Source organism: Amborella trichopoda, chromosome 2, assembly GCF_054954075.1.
Source record: "Amborella trichopoda isolate Santa Cruz 75 chromosome 2, AtrichopodaSantaCruz75HAP2 v2.0, whole genome shotgun sequence".
Classification (NCBI taxonomy): domain Eukaryota; kingdom Viridiplantae; phylum Streptophyta; class Magnoliopsida; order Amborellales; family Amborellaceae; genus Amborella; species Amborella trichopoda.
In genome coordinates, this window is record NC_142337.1 from 65,034,332 (window position 1) to 65,053,938 (window position 19,607).

A 19,607-nucleotide genomic window follows, 5' to 3' on the forward strand; every position below is an offset into this window, starting at 1 on the left:
CTAATGCATTGAAAATCAGAAAGGAAAAAATATACTTACCAAGTGATTACTCGAAGTCTCGAACCCGAAGTTACTTCCACCAGACTTTTCCGTTCCAGCGGGACAACGCTGATTACCAATTTGCATGTCCCAACTGCATGATTCCATCATGGGGCTATATATAATGCAGCTGCCGTGAGGTCATCATGCTATGTTGCCACAGTGGGGCTATGATGCTATCATGGGGCAGGATTGGGTTCTGCTCAACTTGTCCCGCACTTGACTACTCTTGAAGGGACATGAATTTTGTGAGATGTATTCTCCCCATAGAGTCCTGTGACACTGGCATTTTGCAAGATTTTTTTAACCACCTTTGACAGCCAGACACGAACCTAAGTCTACTTTATCCCTATGCGATGAGTTTCATTGACATGCTTCATAAGTGATAACAGGCTTCGTTATCGAGTACTTCGAATTCAACAAAGTGACAATATTTTTTCTTCTTTTGAGCATACTGGGGCCTTTCATAAGGAACACTGTTTCTGGGAAAGAAATACAAATATTTGAAAAAGAACAAAAAATTAAGTTTGATGAAAGTACAATATTAATTTTGATAAAAGACTACAAATTTTAAATTAATCATGAATGTTGTGAATTGAAATATGAATTTTGACTTAAGACTGAATGAAAATACTTTTGATAATCATGATAATATATTACTAACAGGACTAACATACAAGGTCCTCACAAGTAGTGAGTCTAAGGCAGCCCACAAGGCCGAGTGCTCTATAAAACAAATGCAGTTAGTAATAACAAAAAATGTGACTGGCAGCCCACACGTCAGGCACTCGAGCATTAGTGCCAGTGAGAGTGAGTAGAGAAAGTGATAAAAAGAAACAGGGAGGATGAGGCGGAAGAGAGATAGGGGAGTAGATACGGATAGAGAAAAGTAGAGGAAAAGAAACGATAATAAGAGGTGAGAAAAAGGGGACTGAGAAAAAAAATGAGATGTTATAGGAGAGAGGGTTAAGATAGAGACGCTTTTAAAGAAGAAGACTCAATGGAAATATTGTTTTTTTTTTAATTATAATGAATCAATGGAAATATTTTTTTGTCAAATATTAGTATCAAAAATTTGATTTTGATGGAAAAGGGGTTCAAGGGCTACACCCCCTGCCTGCTTTTCCACATATTGAATAAATTTTCACGTCTTGCAAAACGCTTTTCTTTTCTTCTCGATAGTAAATAAAAAAATGGTTGTGTGGCATCAGAGTACATGATGTCCCATGGCCACTGCAGTATGAACTGCACACAGCACGATGTTTGCAGTTGATGACACAACAAACAACACAGGCTCCCTGATTTTTCTAGAAACATTTGGTGACCACCGTGATAAATACAGTCACGATGAAGAAGTATCATGATGGGATGGACACAGCTACATCAATGGTGACATGCACACCTTGATCCTACTAGAAGTGTACTTCTCATGGTACACATATTTCATTGTATGTACAACTCTCTTAGCCGTGTACTTTTATTGCATTATGAACAAATTCCTCATAAAGTCAAGTAAATGAAAAGAAAATATCCCACCCAACCTTAATTTCAGAACCCACCTCAGAAAAAAAAAATTAACCAAATACTAACAAGAACACTTATCTTAATAATGATATAAGCTTCCTAAAGCTACAACACCAAAAACTGTTGTAATAGAAACCCAACTATATTTGCTGACTAGAAAAGGAAACACGTACATCCAAAGTACCTTTTCTTAAAATAAAGAAGCACATGCATTTAGTACAAATAGATAGATAGATCGATAGAGAGAGAGAGAGAGAGAGAGAGAGAGAGAGAACAGAAAACATACTAAGAAAGCAAAAAAGAAACATATAGCACACATTTTCAATTTGAAAGGGAAAAATGACAGGTCAGACTGGCATTCACATACCTCCAATAGCAAATGGCTGTTCTATAATAGATCCTCCCAGAGGAATTGAGTATATCTGACCTCCTCCATACTGGTCCCATCCACCAACAATCAGGCCAGTCTCCAGCATGTTCTGGTAATGTGAAAATTAAAGCACAGTGTTAAGTCAAATCACAATATTCTGAAGCATTTCAAATGCTTAGCCGTGTACTTTTATTGCATTATGAACAAATTCCTCATAAAGTCAAGTAAATGAAAAGAAAATATCCCACCCAACCTTAATTTCAGAACCCACCTCAGAAAAAAAAAATTAAACAAATACTGACAAGAACACTTATCTTAATAATGATATAAGCTTCCTAAAGCTACAACACCAAAAACTGTTGTAATAGAAACCCAACTATATTTGCTGACTAGAAAAGGAAACACGTACATCCAAAGTACCTTTTCTTAAAATAAAGAAGCACATGCATTTAGTACAAATAGATAGATAGATCGATAGAGAGAGAGAGAGAGAACAGAAAACATACTAAGAGAGCAAAAAAGAAACATATAGCACACATTTTCAATTTGAAAGGGAAAAATGACAGGTCAGACTGGCATTCACATACCTCCAATAGCAAATGGCTGTTCTATAATAGATCCTCCCAGAGGAATTGAGTATATCTGACCTCCTCCATACTGGTCCCATCCACCAACAATCAGGCCAGTCTCCAGCATGTTCTGGTAATGTGAAAATTAAAGCACAGTGTTAAGTCAAATCACAATATTCTGAATCATTTCAAATGCTTAGCTGTGTACTTTTATTGCATTATGAACAAATTCCTCATAAAGTCAAGTAAATGAAAAGAAAATATCCCACCCAACCTTAATTTCAGAACCCACCTCAGAAAAAAAAAATTAAACAAATACTGACAAGAACACTTATCTTAATAATGATATAAGCTTCCTAAAGCTACAACACCAAAAACTGTTGTAATAGAAACCCAACTATATTTGCTGACTAGAAAAGGAAACACGTACATCCAAAGTACCTTTTCTTAAAATAAAGAAGCACATGCATTTAGTACAAATAGATAGATAGATCGATAGAGAGAGAGAGAGAGAACAGAAAACATACTAAGAGAGCAAAAAAGAAACATATAGCACACATTTTCAATTTGAAAGGGAAAAATGACAGGTCAGACTGGCATTCACATACCTCCAATAGCAAATGGCTGTTCTATAATAGATCCTCCCAGAGGAATTGAGTATATCTGACCTCCTCCATACTGGTCCCATCCACCAACAATCAGGCCAGTCTCCAGCATGTTCTGGTAATGTGAAAATTAAAGCACAGTGTTAAGTCAAATCACAATATTCTGAATCATTTCAAATGCTTAGCTGTGTACTTTTATTGCATTATGAACAAATTCCTCATAAAGTCAAGTAAATGAAAAGAAAATATCCCACCCAACCTTAATTTCAGAACCCACCTCAGAAAAAAAAAATTAAACAAATACTGACAAGAACACTTATCTTAATAATGATATAAGCTTCCTAAAGCTACAACACCAAAAACTGTTGTAATAGAAACCCAACTATATTTGCTGACTAGAAAAGGAAACACGTACATCCAAAGTACCTTTTCTTAAAATAAAGAAGCACATGCATTTAGTACAAATAGATAGATAGATCGATAGAGAGAGAGAGAGAGAACAGAAAACATACTAAGAAAGCAAAAAAGAAACATATAGCACACATTTTCAATTTGAAAGGGAAAAATGACAGGTCAGACTGGCATTCACATACCTCCAATAGCAAATGGCTGTTCTATAATAGATCCTCCCAGAGGAATTGAGTATATCTGACCTCCCCCATACTGGTCCCATCCACCAACAATCAGGCCAGTCTCCAGCATGTTCTGGTAATGTGAAAATTAAAGCACAGTGTTAAGTCAAATCACAATATTCTGAAGCATTTCAAATGCTTAGCCGTGTACTTTTATTGCATTATGAACAAATTCCTCATAAAGTCAAGTAAATGAAAAGAAAATATCCCACCCAACCTTAATTTCAGAACCCACCTCAGAAAAAAAAAATTAAACAAATACTGACAAGAACACTTATCTTAATAATGATATAAGCTTCCTAAAGCTACAACACCAAAAACTGTTGTAATAGAAACCCAACTATATTTGCTGACTAGAAAAGGAAACACGTACATCCAAAGTACCTTTTCTTAAAATAAAGAAGCACATGCATTTAGTACAAATAGATAGATAGATCGATAGAGAGAGAGAGAGAGAGAACAGAAAACATACTAAGAAAGCAAAAAAGAAACATATAGCACACATTTTCAATTTGAAAGGGAAAAATGACAGGTCAGACTGGCATTCACATACCTCCAATAGCAAATGGCTGTTCTATAATAGATCCTCCCAGAGGAATTGAGTATATCTGACCTCCTCCATACTGGTCCCATCCACCAACAATCAGGCCAGTCCCCAGCATGTTCTGGTAATGTGAAAATTAAAGCACAGTGTTAAGTCAAATCACAATATTCTGAAGCATTTCAAATGCAAAACAGAAAAAATTGAAAATAAAATAGAATGAACTAGTTCATGAACAATGCAGAGCCCTTCAGTAGGACGATAGAAGTCAGAATTGATCCAATTAACATGAACCAAGAGCAAGAGTCAAAGAAAGAGGTGCAGATAAAACAGCCTGCATTCTGTCTCACTCAAAAAAAAAAAAAACAGCCTGCACTCTGTCACAAACTTAATTAACAGTGCAACATACAAATGGTTGAGAGAACTAGTTCACAAAGCCAACAAAGGAAACAAAGGAGGCATATCAAGCGACTGTGAAAGAGAACCCGCAAGAAAGCAAGAAATCCAAACGCATCATAGAAACAACAAACTAAAGAATTGTCATGATTGTGGTCTCAGGTGCAGTGTGATTTGAAAAATTGTGGCATATCACACGCAGAACAACTGTGAATATGATGCACAATTATCGAGCATGACAAATAAAGAGCACATAACTATCAATTGAACTGGACAATCAAGTATCTACAATGAATTCATAATTGTTGGTCTTCAATTGGAATATACACAGCCTTTCACAAAAAAAAAACATGTTGGTTAACTTAGAAAACTTCTAGGTTAACTTGGAAAACTTTGCTGAATGTAGTGATAAAAAAGGAAAATTTCAATAATTGCCAGGACTATTAATAAACTTTGGTCTTAAATTTTAGCTTGACCATCCAAAACAACCAGATGAACCGTAGTACAGAGCTAAAAAGAGTCTGTCTTACCTTGTTCTGATATGACAACAATCTTGTCAAGTTAGCTGCCACTTTGACTGTGGCAGGCTGCCCAAGTTGTATTCTGCAATGAAGACTACATAAAATCAAACCAATAAACCCAATGTTTGAATCGCACACTTATATACAACAAATATATACAACAATTCTTTCTTATCAACCATTTGGGGGGAAAAAAAAAAAAAAGGTCTTTCCAAACTTCAAACCACATTATAAAAAATGGGTTGACATCGACCACAGTGATACAAAAGAACGCCGATCTTGGGAAGTTCACAAACAAGGTTTTAAGTTCATTAAAAGATGCAGAAAACCCATCAAAAACAGAGCAGAGTCCACATGTATATTTCAAAGTTGAAAAACAGAACCAAGCATAACTCAGTAATTCAAATGACTTTCTCAATATTATTTAAAATTGTTACAAGAGACCTGCAAAATAAGAATATGTGGAGCTCGTGATGTCAACTAGATGACCAGCAGGATATCACATTGTTCCCTTGAGCAGAAAAAACAACTGCAATGATGAGTCTTCGATGCAGTAAGTGACATCTAAGGTTTTGTCAGCCAGAAGGTTTAGGTCTATACATTATGAAACGATATAAATTTGAGCAGAGATGATTTGAAATGTGACACAAAGTAAATGAACTGCAATACAGATGAATGCTGAAGGCACAGATCCACTAAACTCACAAATAAAACCTACAGTAGACTATGCACAGGCAAATGATGGGTTAGGCAGGTAAATGGGAAGTGACACAGAAGTTGGTTTGTAAGGGATTAAATGCCAGATTCATTGAATAAAAATGGAACCTAGACGGACAACATTTGAACTAAAGAAAAGTTTTTACAAAAATTGTGATCTGATTAGGGTTCTCTAATCCTCGCAAATTGCCCTTTTTTAAGAAACACGACAGCAGCCAATCTATTGCTAATCAAAATTTGATCTGAGAATGATTTATGCCTTGATTCAGAAAATCACCCCATAACTTTGCAATGTGTGTTTCTTCCAGTATTCCACAACATTCTCATTCACCCATCAGCCATCCCAAAGCTCGATACAGTACAAGAAACCATAACCTACAAACTCTTTTGGTCTGTCCAGAAAATTAGGGAACACAGTAGCACTATCACAATACATCAATATGTTTCACAATCTCAGAACACCTGATGCATATACTTGACAAATGTATAACTAATCAAAATTCCTAAACAATATCATTAAAAAAAATAATGCGCCACAGCAACCATATACTATTATGCCATCATCCAATGAGCAAATAACTGTATACCTAGCATTACCTTGGATAGAACCAATAAATAAATAAATCAAAGAGGCAAGATAAATCAACTCACATGTGCTGGTGAACATAATAGCGTACATAGTCAGAGACTATTTGAGAATCTGCAGCCTGCAAGATCAGCAAAAAAAAGTAAAGATAATTCCGCACACAAAAAACATTAAGTGCTCAGCCAACCAGCACCAGCATCACATTCTTGCACCCTATTTCCTAGGGGTAATATAACATTCTTGCACCAAGATATTGGTGAAGAAAGATAAGAGAGATAAGCTGAAAATAGAGTCCATAATAACTGACGATGCAGGTGTTTATCAATGTGATTGATTCATTCTTACCAAGGTATGTAAGTTCAGATGAGTACATGGCTATGTATCCTCTTTCATTCAGTTAACCCTCATTCATTGAAGAGAACACAGTATGCATCAAGTAGTACACCAAAGAGCAGACTAATAAAGACGCATGCAGTTGAGAAAAAGAGGAATGAACAGAATGGGAAAGAAATCCTGAAAAAAGGATATATATATATATATATATATATATATATATATATATATATATATATATATATATATATATATATAAAGGGTCTGTTTTTTCTCTCTCGGTGGGAGAATCACCTTGACCAAAGCCCCCTATCCAATATTCTCATGTCCCATCTACTTCATGACTTTGTTCCGTATGCCGGCCTCGTTTACTAAAATCCTAGGAATGCTTAGAAAAAATTTCCTGTGGTCGGGTGATGAACCTCACAAAAAAAAAAAATCCTAATTTCACCCAAAAAGGTGGGTGAATTGGGTATCCGCAAACTCAGATTCATGAATCTCACCCTTCTAGGCAAATCGTGGTGGTGTTTTGCAAGCCGAAAACATCTTCTTTGGCAAAGAGGTTTTCCTTTCAAATATGGAGCTAATAGCTTTGGTTGTCTCCCTAACAAAAGGCCTATGACCACCCGTGTGTCTGGATGTTAAAAAATGCCCTACGCTTGTCATCATCTCTTCATGCCACTCATCATATTCAAAGTTAATAGCAGAGATAATGCCCTTTTGGCATGATATTCGGTTCGGTTATCAACTTTTTAACAAACAATGGCTCAAACTTTTCAAACTAGCTTCCTGCCCAAATGCCACAATGAACCAATGCTTTAAAGTCTATGATGCCAACATCATTTGGAACCCTACTCTTAGAAGATCTTTGCACGATGATTAGATACCGAACTTCTTGAATTTGCATAACACACTGCACAATTTTTTCATCTACAATAATGGTAATAATGAAAAGGTCAGGTCCAGTGCCCACTTGGGCATATTTTCTGGGCTTTATTCTGTAAAGAAGCCATTTGCCCTATTCCCACCAACCATACAGTTCAAAGACATTAAATCTCTACCGACTGCTTTGTTTATGTCTAATTGGGTCACCATCCTCACCTTCAAATCCTTGACAAGGTCTGGTCTACCTTTCATATTTCCCCAAGCCCATGTGTCACATCAAAATGAACATAGATGGGAGCTCCCATGGTAACACAGCTATCTAAAGAAACAAACAAAGGAACATTTTTTCTAGCTTCTCAGGATACCTCGGTCTCCGTGATTCTTATTGCGCTGAAGCAAATGCCATTCTTGAGGGAATGAAGAGTTTTGACCCATTTTGGGAAGATCATCTAGTGGTCGAAGGAGATTGAAAAATGTTATCATCTGGGCCTCAAGGAAGTCACCCTGTCCTCAAGATTATCTGACATTTTCTATCATATTTTTTATTTGTGCAGGCCTCTTCGAGTCAAATTCTCTCATACTCGGTGGGAGGCCAATACAGTGGCTGACGTGTTGGCAAAGGAAGGGGCATACCTTGGGTTACTTGACTTCACCATGTATTTATTTTGGCTTTCTATCTTGAACTTTCTTGTTTCAACTCTACCATCTCTCCCTGCACTTACTAATTTTTACAGTCTTTATTCTTCTCTTTTCCCCCACTATTCTCTCTCTATTCCTCATCTCCCTTACTTCATCTCCTCCTACCCACCCTTACCACAACCTACCTTTCTGTCTCTTTCCCCCCCCCCTTTTTGCTTTTTGTTTCTCCTCTCTATGCTTTTTCCTCATCCTCTTTCTCCCTTTCTCTCCTCTCTATAGTCTTTCTTTGTTCACTACCCCCTATCTCTTTTTATCCACTCCTCTAATTTTCACTCTATACGCTCTCTCTCTTAACCCTACACTGAACCATGTACAGGCCCTACCATTTTTTGCACAAAGGAGGCCCTAATTGTAATTTTTTATTTCCTGACATGCTTTTTGCTCTAATGGAGCACCCGACATATGTGTGCTGCCTCATCCTACAGCTAATGGAATACTTTTGTAAACATGTTTATTAAGTAATACATTGCCACTGAAGTCACACACACACAAAAAAAAAAGGGTTACGTAGTGTTTCACCACAGAAAATGGCATAACTGCAACGCATGTATCAACCTCAAATGTCACCAAAGAAATGCAGCACATATGGGTTCTTAAATTAACCCTTTGACATGACCAATCTTAGCCTATAATACTAAAGTACGTCAAATGAGAACCACTTATGGCTAAGAATATGGTATAAATGTGTAGGTAAATATTTTAGGAACCCTATCTCCTCTAAGTTTCAATTTGACTGCTTGATGGAAGTTCAGCATTCACCCTTTTTTCTTTTTGATGGCTTAGCCAGTCACCCATTGAACCCGAAGAAAAAGATTTCTTAATTCAAAACCCTTTGCATGATCTATTATGCTACTAATTAAACATCAACAGACATAACAAACAAAGACAGATGAACTGTTCTATAATGCAATGAGACTTTGTACGCTTTTGATATTAAGCATCCAGCAACTACGTCTTTTGTTTACTTGACTACTTAATTGCCAATGCAAACCCACTTGGTTCCTAAATGAGTATCACATGTGGGTGGGTTTAGGAAGAAAGGGTTCACATAGCTTTGGAATTCTAGTTAGGTTAGGATTTGGGAATTTTGAAGGATCTGTGTCTCTGCAAAATCTAGGACAGCAGGGTTTTAGATGATAGGGGGGTTAAGGTGGTGGGACTTAGACTAAGTCTATAGGGGACGATTTGGTGAGGTTAAGGTAAAGTTTCGGGTTGGAAGTTTAATGGAAGTTGAAGTTGCTAAAAGTTAACAGTCCAGCAAGATACAAGGATGAAAGGAGGGCACCTCGGGCTGGCTTTAAGATAGAAAAGACTGGAAATGGAAGTTATGTGTTAGGGTTGTCAAGAGCTGGTTTTCCTGCCGTTTAAAAGGACTTTTGGGGTGACGGAAGTGGAGTATTCTTAGGTTTCGTATAGTGCAGGGATGGAAAGAGAAAAAAGGATGGATGAAGGAAGAAGAAAACCCTTATTTGTATAAGGAGTTGACACCTCGTGCAACTTAAGAGGCTTAGTATTGTGTTCGCATCAAGATCAACCCAAAACTAGGGTTCATGAAGTCCACACCATGAAGAAGGCATTAACAACTCAGGATGGAATTAACACCATCAAGCAAAAGCAAGTTTTATTCACAAACTCAACCTCTTCTATTATTTGCATTGCCCTACATCTCTTTTCATTTAGGTACAAACCTCTCATCCTGCTTAATTTGGAAGTTAAGCAATCCTTCAACATTTCGTAAATCTATCTCTTCCAATATTAGGGAACTAGATTCTTTATGATTTTAAGAATTCAGCCCTTTTACAAAATTAGGAAGGAAACTACTTCTAGACCATTTCTAACCAAAAAAAAAGAGAGACTGACTTTGACTTACCTAATAGTAAGTTTAAAAATCCAAACTTTACAACTAGTAAGTTCAAAAACTCAAACTTTACTAACCAATCAATCATCATCATCATCATCATCAAAGTTTTTTCCCAACTATTTGGGGTCGGCTACACGAATCCTAGTTCGTCATTCTGCTCTATCAAGAGCCATACCCTCAGTGAGGCCATAATTCCCCATTGTCCTTTTGAGCCTATCCCTTGCCCTTTTTGAGCATTCCACTTGAACTAACTCGCACCTCTTAACAAGTGTTGTACAAAGTCTGAGCTGCACATGGCCAGCACACCTAAGTCTACTTTCTCTCATCTTATTGCACATTGGAGTCACACCTAAGTTCTCCCAAAAGTATTCATTTTGAATTCTATCTCTTCCTGTCTTACCACTCATCCATCTCAACATCCTCATCTCAGCTACACTCATCTTATGGCTTTGTTGATTCTTGACCACCCAACATTCTTTATGTACTCCAGCGAGCAACCTTTTCACCAAGATTTGAGGCCTGAAACATCCAAGTTAGGAAAAAACCATATAGATAATAAAAATAATCTAACAGAGAACTTCGATTTAAGATTTGAATCACCCCAAAGGGAGATCTTAGTAAAAAGTTATGACTTTAAAAAGCAATCTGCATCATTCTCGTCCACCATCCCACTAAAAAAAACTGGACTGTTCCGACTTTGCCAGCACATGAATGCTAGCTTTTAGACGGCCTTACATAATATGCATATTCACTTCGATGTGAACCCCCCCCCCCCCTCCTCTCATGAACTCATATTCTATATCTCTCTACATATGAAAGGAAAAAAAAGAAGAGCATGTCCTCCAAGTGTTCGATGTAAGACTTCTCTCACACACATACGGGTCCATATGTTCTCTCTCTTTCTCTCTCTCTCTCTCTCTCTCTCTCTCTCTCTCTCTCTCTCATATATACCATCAACCTCAGCGCCTTTTCCCAAAATACTCTCTACTCTCTCATACATATATATACATATATATATATATATATATAGAAAAACTCTTTCCAACGCCTATAGGCAAAGTGAACAGTGTTTTTACCCCACAACTGCTCTCGCATGTCCATGGCGGTTGATTTTTCTCTGTCATCCAAAAAAACCAAACCAGCCTATAGAGGAAAACATTGTTCATTTTCTCCTATAGGCGTTGCATAAGGCTTTCCATATATAGATATAGAGTGATTTCATAACTCCACCTTGGCTGGCCCCCTGCTACCCAGGGCTAGTCACAATCCCAAGTCAAGGAGGAGGGTTTTCTTAGGTGGGCAGCAGGTGCAACAACCTAACTTCTTTGATTTCAATCAAGGGCTTTCCTAGACCCTACTCGTGTCGCTACACCAAGTAGATAGCCTTCCAACTCAAGGTATTCGTAATACACAAGGAAGAGAACTCTCTCTCTCTCTCACCCCCCACCAAGGAGAAGGGAGTTTTTCGATTTCATTATCAAAGTATTAACAAAAACTTTTCCAACTGTTACAACAATGTACAGTATACATTCGCTGAAGATGGACAATGATCAAAATACCCCTAACCAAATAGTAAAATGCCTAAACTGCCCCTATACCTATTCCTCATACAATTAAATCAACTTTCATGCAACCTAGTTCCCATATTACAAGTTCCTATTCATGCAACCAATTTCCTATGCATTGAAACTACACAACATTGACTCCTAGACTCATGGGAACTCAAATAACATTACTCTAATTTAACTTGTTGAGTACATGGGCAATTTACAATACTCTTTCCTACCCTTACTATAATTCTAACCCAAGATGGCCCCTAACCATAAATTACAAAAGAGTCTTTAACAAATCCTTAAATAACAAACACATCCCGTTGGCAAAAAAGGCGTCTAAAAATGACAAATAGATCCCGGGACCAAAAAAAGGTCCTAGAAATGACAAACACATCCCGAGTGGAAAACGCTCCTAGATGCAATTTGCATCAGCAGCCAGCATAAAACTTTGCCACAACTTTCCAAGAATCCTGAATCTACATTATCTGCTCATGCTAGGGCATTTCCCAAAAGAGGCGCTTTATCTGACTAAGAGAATGGCCCTTTATAAAGTAGAATGGCGGAACAGGATTTGTGTAGTGAACCCCAAAAAGTTGGGATAAGGCTCTAATGATGATGATGATATGGGGAATGATTTCATGCCATGATTGTATAGTAATATAATGAAATAATCTTCCAAAACCATGGTAGGGCCATTTGCTAGACTCCAATCTTTTAAAATTCACTCTTTTCATTCTAATGAACAATTATAAAAAAGCAAAATTTGAAAACACAGCCTAATATCTTTTTTTAGACCAATTAACATAATCGCCAATTTTAGTAAGATGCCTACATCTATGCCATAGAAGGATTCCATACCTTTCCAAATTTTTTAATTGGCTTTACTATCATTAGATTAACAATGTTAAAAAAGAAAAAAATGATTTTGAGTTTGTAAAGGTCTAGATCTTTAAATTTGCCAAATGGAAGGTCTAGATTCATTGGAGGAGAGGACTCATTTTGACCAATTCTAGGGCACAAATTGAATTTTATTTTTTTGGGTATTGACTATTGGGATGAAGATAGGGTGCGTACAATTTTTTGAGTCATACAAAATGCCACAAACATGGTTTTCTAGAAGTGTGGTTTCATTATATTACAACGACATAGTGATATGAAATCATCTTCATCGTCGTCGTTGTCGTCAAAGCCTTCTCCCAACTAATTGGGGTCAACCACATGAATCCTAGTCCGTCATTCTACACTAGTAAGGATCATACCTTCAGTGAAGCCCTGAGTCCCCATATCTTTTCACACTACTTCCAACCATGTCTTTTTGGGCCTACCCCTTGCCCTTTTGAGCCTTATACTTGAATTAACTCGCACCTCCTAACAAGTGTTGTACTAGTTCTGCACAGCACATGGCCAACCCACCTTAGTCTACTTTCTCTCGTCTTAGCGCTTGTTGGTGCCACACCTAAATTCTCCTGAATGTATTCATTTCGAAATATATCCCTTCTTGTGTTACCACTCATCCATCTCAATAACTTCATCTCAGCTACACTCATTCTATGGGTATGTTGTTTCTTGGACGCCCAACATTCCGCCTCATGAAGCAAAACTGGTCTCATAGTTGTCCATTAGGACTTGCCCTTCAGCTTCATCAGAATGTGGCGGTCACATAAAACTCTGGTCGCACATCTCCACTTCGCCCACCCAGCTCTAATTCTATGTGTGACATCTTCCTCAATCTCTCTATTTTCGTGGATTACCGACCCAAGATATTGAAGGGCACTCTTTTTGGTAATTCTTGGCCGTCAATCTTAACTACATGGTGATATTAAATCAGTCACTTATGTATATATATATAGATACACCCTCCTCCCCCACCCTCAAAAAAATAAAAAACACCTCATGACACCCATGTATCTGAGTGTCGACCTCCATTTTTTTTTAAAATTGACTTGAACATGTCCATCCTTCGAAGCGCTTACATTGGTTACCATGGACGCGAGTCAACCCCAAAGAGTTGGATAGAGCTACTCCTACCCTTAGAAGAAGGAGAAGAAGTATTAAGCCAATTTCTCTATAAGCGGCTCTTGACCTTTCTTTTGCTTCGTCAATATAGGCTATTGATTGCAGAGTGATGGTCATTTTCCCATATATGGCAATTAATATGAAGTGCCTCGCATTTACCACATCCAGTAATTGATCCTAAAGCTCATCTCTATGGCTTTGGAAAGATGCGTCATAGGTTTGATCCATTAGGGAATACATGGCTAAACTTAAAACAAACACCCAAGAAACAACTTGATTTAATACCAAAACGGATGTAGAATAGAGGGGGTTGAGCAAAACATTCAACGAGGTTTTAGGAAGAAAGGACTTTAGATGCACTATGGTCTCCTATATTGAGTACGAGCATATGATTAGAAGCTTGAAGCGGATAGGACTTAGGACAGGTCTATAAATAAGAGAGAAAGAGGGGGGGGCCTTTTTTCCCTTTTGAAAGATGAGGACGTCACTAAAAGTTACCTCATCCCATTAAAGAAAAGCAACCAACCTAATTTTTGTATTTATCTCTTATTTGCTTTTTAAAACAGGTCTCTTATACGGATCTACCAAAGAAGAAATAAAAATTAAAAAAAAATACTAAGTTATCGCTACTTCTTCTGACCGTGATCCAATCACTCCAGATAGTCGAGTGCAACTTTGAGTGGCAGATGGAAATTACCAGTGAACAACAGTAGGCGAAATACAACCGCGTTTTTAGAGAGAGAAACAAAATTTAAGAAGAGATCAGCAAGAAGAACAAACAAACATGTGGGTCTGAGCCTCTGCCACATGCCCACAAGCAAAACATAAGAAACGAATAAATCCACGAATAAGGTTTCTCTCTCTAACTTTCTTTCATGTACTGTAAAAGAACGTATCAATTTAATTAACGTTGAAACTCTCTTTTACAAGATCAATTCTCTTCCTTTTATACTACCTTTTCTTCCCTTTTGCAAGATGAGGACGTCACCATAATTTACCTCATCCCATTAAAGAAAAACAACCAACCTAACTTTTGTACTTCTCTTATTTGCTTTCTAGAACAAGATTAAAAAAAAAGGACTCTAATAAAGGCCTACTAAAAACTAAGACTCAACTTTTTCCTCAAAAAATATAGACTCCTATGGAAAGTAAGAACCTACCAAAGAAGAAATAAAAAATAAGTAAAAGAAACAATACCAAGTTATCGCTACTTCTTTTGACCGCTATTCAATCACTCCAGACAGTCGAGGGCGATTATCTCGACTGCATCATCCTCCCCTGGTTGCAGAGAACTCACCCTCAAGTTAAGCTTTTCGTCACTAGAGGTATCTCCTGCATAAGGAATTAACTGCTTGACATTGAAACATTAGAAGTCCGCATGTGGCTTGGTAGCTTTAAGTGATAAGCATCGTCATTGATCTTCTTTAAAATTTTGCATGGCCTAATCTTCCGATTACTGAGCTTGTTATACTCCCCAATAGAATATTTCTCTTCTGTCTAAACAGCCCACACATAATCCCCAACTCCCCAGCAGGACAGCAGGGACCTATTGCAAGAAAATTTAACTTGAGGTAAAGCAAAATCCCACTACTTCGGCTTGTTTCCTTCCAAACTGTGCAATAAATTACCCAAGTTCTTATTCACAATATGTGTCCGACCATAAGTTTGTAGATGATGAGGGCTGCCAAAACATAACCCAGTTCCCATCAACTTCCATATAGATCTCTAGAAAGGACTCATGATTTTGTATCTCTGTCTGAAGTAATTGATTTTGGAATACCATACAATCGAACAACCTCCTTGAAATAGATTTGAGCAATAATAGAAGCATCCATAGTTTTCCTACAGGCAATAAAATGTGCCATTTTAGAGAATCTTTCTACCACCACAAACACTGAATCCATACCTCTCTGTGTTCTTGGTAACCCCAACACAAAATCCATACTGATATCCTCCCATGGTGCAGATGGCACTGGTAATTGAGTATAGAGTCAGTATTCTACACAATCCCTTTAGACATTTCACAAATGTAGCATCTGTCTATAAATCTAACAACCTCATGCAACATCTTGGGCCAAAAACAATCCTTAAACGCCCATGGTTTTGTCACGACCAAAACGCCCTCAATTATGCAACTCATTGATGCTCTTTTCTCGTAGTGAGCACTCTGATATACATAGTTGTATGCTTCTAAAAAGAAAATCATCATATACACAGTAATCATCACGCTTACCTGCTAAGACATCAGCCAAAATTGCTCCAAATTTAAGATCATCTTGGTACAACTCCTTGAAACTCTCAAAGCCCACCACCTTCACCTTCATAGTGGTAAGTAGTGTGGCCCTCCTACTCAAAGCATCAGCTACTTGTTATGAACACCCACTTTATGCTTGAAGCAGAAAGCAACTCCTATAAGTAAAACACCCATTTAGCATGTCTTCTATTGAGTTTATGTTGACCATTGATGTATTTAAGAGCTTCGTAATCCGAGTAAAGAATAAACTCTCTCTATACCAAATAATGTCTCCAATTCCTCAGGGCTTGCACAAAGGCATAAAACTCATCATCATAAGTAGAACAATTAACCTTTGACCCATTGAGCCTTTCACTGTAGAATGCCACCGGTTTTCCTTCCTGACTTAACACAACACCAATACCAGCTCCTGATGCATACCAATCAACTTCAAAAAATTTATCAAAGTCTGGTAAAGCCAATATAGGGGCTTCTAGCATTTTCTTTTTTATCAACTGGAAACTTTGCTCTACCTTTAGAGTCTATAGAAATTTTCGCATTTTCAAACAATCTGTAACTGGTGAAATAAGTGCGTTGAAATTCCTGATGAACTGCCTGTAAAAAGAAGCCAAACTATGGAAACTGCTGACATCACGTATGCTACACAAAGTATGCCACTAAAGTATAGTCGTCACCTTGGACTAATCTGCTATAGGAGCGTCAGTTGATTCTTGTAAATCATGGTGTTCGTCAATAGGCATCAAGACTTGTAGACATGGCCTATGACCTGGTATCGGGAGTAAGCCCATCCAACAAAAGCAAGACCTCCAAGATATAGAGATCAAAAATTTGATAAAGCAAGTAGAGGAGTTGATCCAACGCTTGGCGTAAAATCCAGCCTCGACACACTATGATGATAGTAGTGAGTCGGACATTGCTTTCGAAAGCATGTTTCAGGTGCATGCTTTGTGTCGGGAGTCTGATTATCAAGAGAGTGATCTAGTTAGGTTTGATGAATAACCAGTAGGCATGGATCTTCAATTGGAATTATTATTTCAAAATGATCTTTTCTTTGATGAAAGTTTTATATTTGATGAAGAGCAAGATGAAAGGAGAGAGTTGTCATTGAGCCAGCAAGGATATCTAATTTTCTCATCAATGGAGAGACGAAGAATCAAGATGTTGACTTGAACCTAAAGGAGATCAAGCCTACAAAAATATTTGACGAAGAGAAAGAGGAATACCTCAAAGGAGAATCAATAGGTGAAATGGGTTCGACTGCTGAATCTAGTGATTATAAAAAATTGTATACGTGGTGTGCCCTAAGGTTAAGTTTGAGCAATTTCAACAAGTTTATGTGGGTAAAAAATCTACATACGACCACCCTTGCCTCGAGAGCTTATCATTTTCAATACACAATCGCTATGTTTTGATTAATGCAGAAACCCACAAGTCTCAGGACTGTGTTTGCAATATTCGGGTTAAAAAATGATGCGAGGCTGATACAAATTTCATCTTAGTGCATTTTAATACTCAAGGTCGAGTTTTCTCCAACTAGGGGAGAATGATGCAAATCAAGATATGGTTGCTACAAAATTTTAATTATATTTTTTGTAATTTTATTTTTAGAGATGTGGGTAGAATTTTTATTTTTTTTTATTGGGATTAATTTTAGAAATATTATTTATTTTAGGATTTAAGGTTGCAATTTTGTTTTTTTAGAAAAACTTGTCCTTTTTTTTTTTGGGGGGGGGTATCTTTTATTTTTTTAGAAAACTAGAAAAATTTTAGTTATATTTAATTAAATAGTTTATCATTTCATTTATTTATATAGAAACTCTTTAATCTTTTTAGTATGCCTTTTTTAGATAATAGAGTTCAAATTTTTTAGGAAAGATAAGGCCGTTTTATATTTTTTGTTGAGTTGGGTTTATTTTTTGGAATGCTTCTCTTGGAATGGAAAATTTGTTTGTTCAAGGTTATCTTGTACAAAGATAAGTGGTGAAAATACTTATCGTTAGTAGGGTTTAGAAAATAATCTTTAGAATAGCACTTTAAGAGGTCTTAGATGCTATTGATAAAGGGGGACATGTATCCTAAAAAGATAAGATATAAGCTTATTTTTCATAATTGAGTCTTTATCTTTTAGCAAGTTAGGTAGAATAGGACGTTTTAAAAAGGGGACATCTAATATTGTAAGAGAGATTAATTTTGATGGAATAAAAAAAGCTTTTCTACAGAGAGAAAAAGGGGTCCTTTTTGTGGGTATTTTTCCTTCTCATGTGCTTGTGCCCCCGTAGACGAAGACTTAGATCGACACGTTCATTCTTCATTGATTTCCTTCTCGGTTTTTATTTCTCTCTAAAATGTGGTTGTTTTTGCCGGGTGTTGGCAGCCAGTAATTTTCCACTGCATCAAGTGGTATCAAAGGTCAGTTGATTATTGCAGAAGGATTGCAAGCAAAAGAAGTTATTGATTGGATTGATATTGCAGAGCGCACCTTCGAATACAAATATGTGCCCCACGATAGGAACGTTAAACTCGTGGTCATTAAGCTTAAAGGTCGTACATCAGCATGATGGGAGTAATTGAAAAAACTCATACAATCTCTGGCCTTATGACCTACCTCCCCGCACTTGAAACAGCTGAGAGTTCAGATGATGCCTTAAACTCTAACACCTGAACTAGCAGTGTTTGGGCGATTAATAGGTGCTGCAGTGGCATTTCTGCCGTGGCTCCGCTAGCCCTGCCCCTGGACTGTTTTTTTTCCAGTCCATGGGGAGTGTAACCTTAGGACATCCTGAATTGACTGGCGACGTACTGCAATGTATTGGGTAACCAGTTGCTTTTCAGTCTCAGACAAGTTGTTCCGTGCAACTAGTAGATGGAACTCATCAGTAAAATGATCAACGGACCGCCGAACTTGCCGAAGGGTATGAAGCCGTTGAAACATCGTCTAGGTATGGTTAAAGGGCAAGAACTGCTCCTTCAACTTTGTCATCTTTCCTCAATCCTAAATTTTCAATTTTCCTTATCTTTCCCGAGCTTTTTTCAATTGCTCCCACCATGCTGATGCACGATCCTTAAGCTTAATGGCGACAAGTTTAACCTTCCTATCATCAGGCAATCTTTGTAATGGAAGATGGGCTCTATAATATCAATTCAATCAACAAATTTTTCCGCCTACAATCCTCCCAAAAGAATCAACTAACGTTCAAATTACCAGCCACCAACACACAGCAAAAACAACCAAGTTTTAAAGAGAGAAATAAAAACTGAGAAGGAAATTAATAAACAGAAACGAATGTGCAGTTCCGAGTCCTCCGCTACAGAGCCACAAGCACGAGAAGAAAAAAACACCCACAAGAAGGGCCGTTATTCTAAAGATAATCTTTTAAACCATATTAAAGTTAAGCATTTACACTACTTATCTTTATACAAGATAACCTTGAACTAAGAGACTCTCTATTCCAAGAGAAGCCTTCTCCCAAAAAAAAACCCAACTCAACAAAAATATAAAACAACCT

The 19,607-nt window shown here is 37.3% G+C and overlaps 1 protein-coding gene across 1 annotated transcript in view; it reads right to left on the reverse strand.

Moving 5' to 3' along the window:
- Positions 1–19,607, reverse strand: part of LOC18430310 (proteasome subunit beta type-6) — a 35,073-nt gene that overhangs the window by 8,722 nt on the left and 6,744 nt on the right. Inside the window, exons 4-6 of the mRNA XM_088859877.1 lie at positions 6,566–6,621; positions 5,207–5,279; positions 3,701–3,812 (exon numbers count right to left, since the gene is read on the reverse strand). Coding sequence (XP_088716003.1) covers positions 3,701–3,812; positions 5,207–5,279; positions 6,566–6,621 — 241 coding nt within the window. The remainder of the gene's footprint in view (positions 1–3,700; positions 3,813–5,206; positions 5,280–6,565; positions 6,622–19,607) is intronic.